At 56.3% G+C, this 2,797-nt stretch overlaps 1 protein-coding gene across 1 annotated transcript; it reads left to right on the top strand.

Annotated features, from left to right (window-relative positions):
* The first annotated feature begins 458 nt into the window (after positions 1-458).
* Positions 459-1,873, top strand: LOC123410403 (probable xyloglucan endotransglucosylase/hydrolase protein 23). The gene is made up of 3 exons (XM_045103343.1): positions 459-803; positions 901-1,094; positions 1,191-1,873. The coding sequence occupies exons 1-3, from the start codon at positions 543-545 to the stop codon at positions 1,603-1,605; spliced, it is 870 nt and encodes a 289-aa protein (XP_044959278.1). The 5' UTR covers positions 459-542; the 3' UTR covers positions 1,606-1,873.
* The last annotated feature ends 924 nt before the right edge of the window (positions 1,874-2,797 follow it).

A 2,797-nucleotide genomic window follows, 5' to 3' on the forward strand; every position in this document is an offset into this window, starting at 1 on the left:
GGGGCCTGAAAATTGGTCACGGATGTCTTCTGAAAAGTCAGGAAACAGGACCAACACGTCCACAGTTATTCACATACCGGAGGTCGGAGGAAGAAGAAAAAGCTGATCATCCGTCCACAGTTCTCCGTCCATTAAAAAGCTGATCTAGTGACACTTGCCTGTAAAACGCAGGGCCACGGCTACAGAAGTTAGGAGCCGTTGCATCCAGCAATCTGCTGCACGTCTCGATCGGTTTTAATGTGCTATACTGTACGTACGCGAGGCTGTCTGCCCGTGGCATCGCCGTGCCAACCTCTCATTGTCCATCACGCGCTACGTACAGAGCCGGTCCTGCCTGCCATGTCTCCTCTCCTCTGGCGCCAACTCACACGCATTACGCCTACCGGGCTGGCCAAGTTCCCATCCATATGGCACGCCACGCTTTTCTACAAACCCCTATATAAACCCCTCACGCGCCGCTCATTCCACTCACACAAACACAATCTTCCTTCCATCCATCCAGCTTTGTCCTCATCAATCAACCTAGCTAGCTTACGAAACGCATGGCTCGCATGGCGGTCTCGGTGCTTTCGATCCTCCTCGCCACTTGCGCCCTGGCGGCGGCGAGCTTCGACAAGGAGTTCGACGTTACCTGGGGTGACGGGCGCGGCAAGATCCTCAACAATGGCCAGCTGCTGACGCTGGGCCTGGACAAGGTCTCCGGCTCCGGGTTCCAGTCCAAGCACGAGTACCTCTTCGGCAAGATCGACATGCAACTCAAGCTCGTCCCCGGCAACTCCGCCGGCACCGTAACCGCCTACTACGTAAGCGACCCAACATCCATTCATTCCACTGCTTCGAGGTCTTGATCGATTGACAAGATTGCCTAACCCGATCGGTTTGGCGTGTGTGAATGTGCAGCTGTCGTCGCAGGGTCCTACGCACGACGAGATCGACTTCGAGTTCCTGGGCAACGTCACCGGCGAGCCCTACACGCTGCACACCAACGTGTTCACGCAGGGGCAGGGCCAGCGGGAGCAGCAGTTCCGCCTCTGGTTCGATCCCACCAACGACTTCCACACCTACTCCATCCTTTGGAACCCAAAGCACATCATGTAAGCTATTGATCGCCATTGCCCAACTTGCTTTTTTCTTTCAAGAAGGCTGGCCAACATGGACTGACGGATCGCTTTTGATGTACTTAAATGCAGCTTCATGGTGGATGACATGCCGATCAGGGACTTCAAGAACCTGGAGGGAAAGGGGATCGCCTTCCCCAAGAACCAGCCCATGCGGCTCTACTCCAGCCTCTGGAACGCCGACGACTGGGCCACGCAGGGCGGCCGGGTGAAGACGGACTGGTCCCACGCGCCGTTCTCCGCCTCCTACCGCGGCTTCAAGGCCGACGCGTGCGTGGTGACCGCGGGCGGGCGGCCTCGCTGCGGCGCCAGCGTCGGCACGGACGTCGCCCCCGGCACCGGCGCGGCCGGCGAATGGTACAATCAGGAGCTGGACCTGACACGGCAGCAGCGGATGCGGTGGGTGCAGAGCAACTACATGATCTATAACTACTGCACCGACCCCAAGCGTTTCGCTCAGGGCGTCCCCGCCGAGTGCTCCATGTAGTCCCCATGTCCATCCTCCATCGAGCAAGCGCGCACAGCTGCTAGCATTGCACTGTGCATAGGGCGATCACCTGAGCAGGACGACCGGAGCATAGGGAAGATGGGGGTGTCTGTATAAAGTGAACGGAAATCAATAATGATTAGTGACGGGGAGATGTGTAAACTAGCCCGTGGTAAATTCTTGTTTGTCATTTATGCCCAGTTCGTGTAATTGTGCTCACGCCCAGCTCGTGCGTAATATATTGCCTCCTCGTGCGTTATCACCAGTATATTTAGGCCCAGTTCATGTACTGGTGCTGCTCTCTGCCCACCTTTCAAAACCGAAACTCTTGTGTAATGGGTTCAATGAAAAGACCTATCTACGATTGGATTGGCACACGCAACATCATTTTCTTCTGTTCCGTTCACTGGGTACAGAGCATGCATGGCCACACACCTACACGCCGCGCGTTGCGTGTAAGGTGAAGGGAGGTCGGTCAGTGCAAGGCATGGGCGCACGGCCACTGACCGCAAGAAGACACAAAGCGCGACAGAGGAGAGGACAATGGCCTTTGTAATGATCCGTCAGGTCCCAGCTGCTAGCTGCACCTGCGCGCCCTACGTACGTCGCCTTCACTGCCACACTGGCCGACGGTGAAATGAGTGTGCCTTCCAACTTGATCAGGTTGTCTTGCAGCTCTACTCTTGGTTGTGGCTTGTTAGAGCAACTCCAACCGGTCGAGGATGCCGATTTTGTCCACTTGGATCGGCCAGGCGGAAATTAACGTTCGTTTCGACGTTTGGGTCAGAGAATGCGCTCTAGTCTGATCCATTTTTGTTGGCGCGCGAAAAAAATCATTTTAAAAAATAATAAACAAGTATTAATTAAACATTAAAAGTCGGCCATAAAGATCGGTGAGAGTCCTCATACGTTGTCGCCTCTTCGTCGGCCTTGCGCTCCTCTTCCTCCTTGTTCTCGCGGAGAACGGCTGCTAGCACCGCCTGGTAGGCGGCCTCCGCCTCGTGGTCCTCCTCGCTAACGACGGACGGGGGCGGTGAAGGGCCTCCTGGCTGCACATTGCGCATGTCGCACCGGAGCTGCTCCTCGTGCTCGACCGCGAACTAGAGCTCCCAGTGGGGAGAGTCAGTCGTGTAGACAGGGTTGAGCCGCTACTCCGGCGTCAGCAGACGTCAGCAGCGACTCACCTCCTCCG

Source organism: Hordeum vulgare, chromosome 7H, assembly GCF_904849725.1.
Source record: "Hordeum vulgare subsp. vulgare chromosome 7H, MorexV3_pseudomolecules_assembly, whole genome shotgun sequence".
Classification (NCBI taxonomy): Eukaryota; Viridiplantae; Streptophyta; class Magnoliopsida; order Poales; family Poaceae; genus Hordeum; species Hordeum vulgare.

What these genes read in the sequence shown, in the direction of transcription:
- LOC123410403 (XM_045103343.1), top strand. Translation starts at nt 543, where the DNA reads ATGGCTCGCATGGCGGTCTCGGTGCTTTCGATCCTCCTCGCCACTTGC. An exon ending in GCACCGTAACCGCCTACTAC is followed by an intron (nt 804 to 900) that starts GTAAGCGACCCA and finishes GTGAATGTGCAG; the next exon opens with CTGTCGTCGCAGGGTCCTAC. An exon ending in TGGAACCCAAAGCACATCAT is followed by an intron (nt 1,095 to 1,190) that starts GTAAGCTATTGA and finishes ACTTAAATGCAG; the next exon opens with CTTCATGGTGGATGACATGC.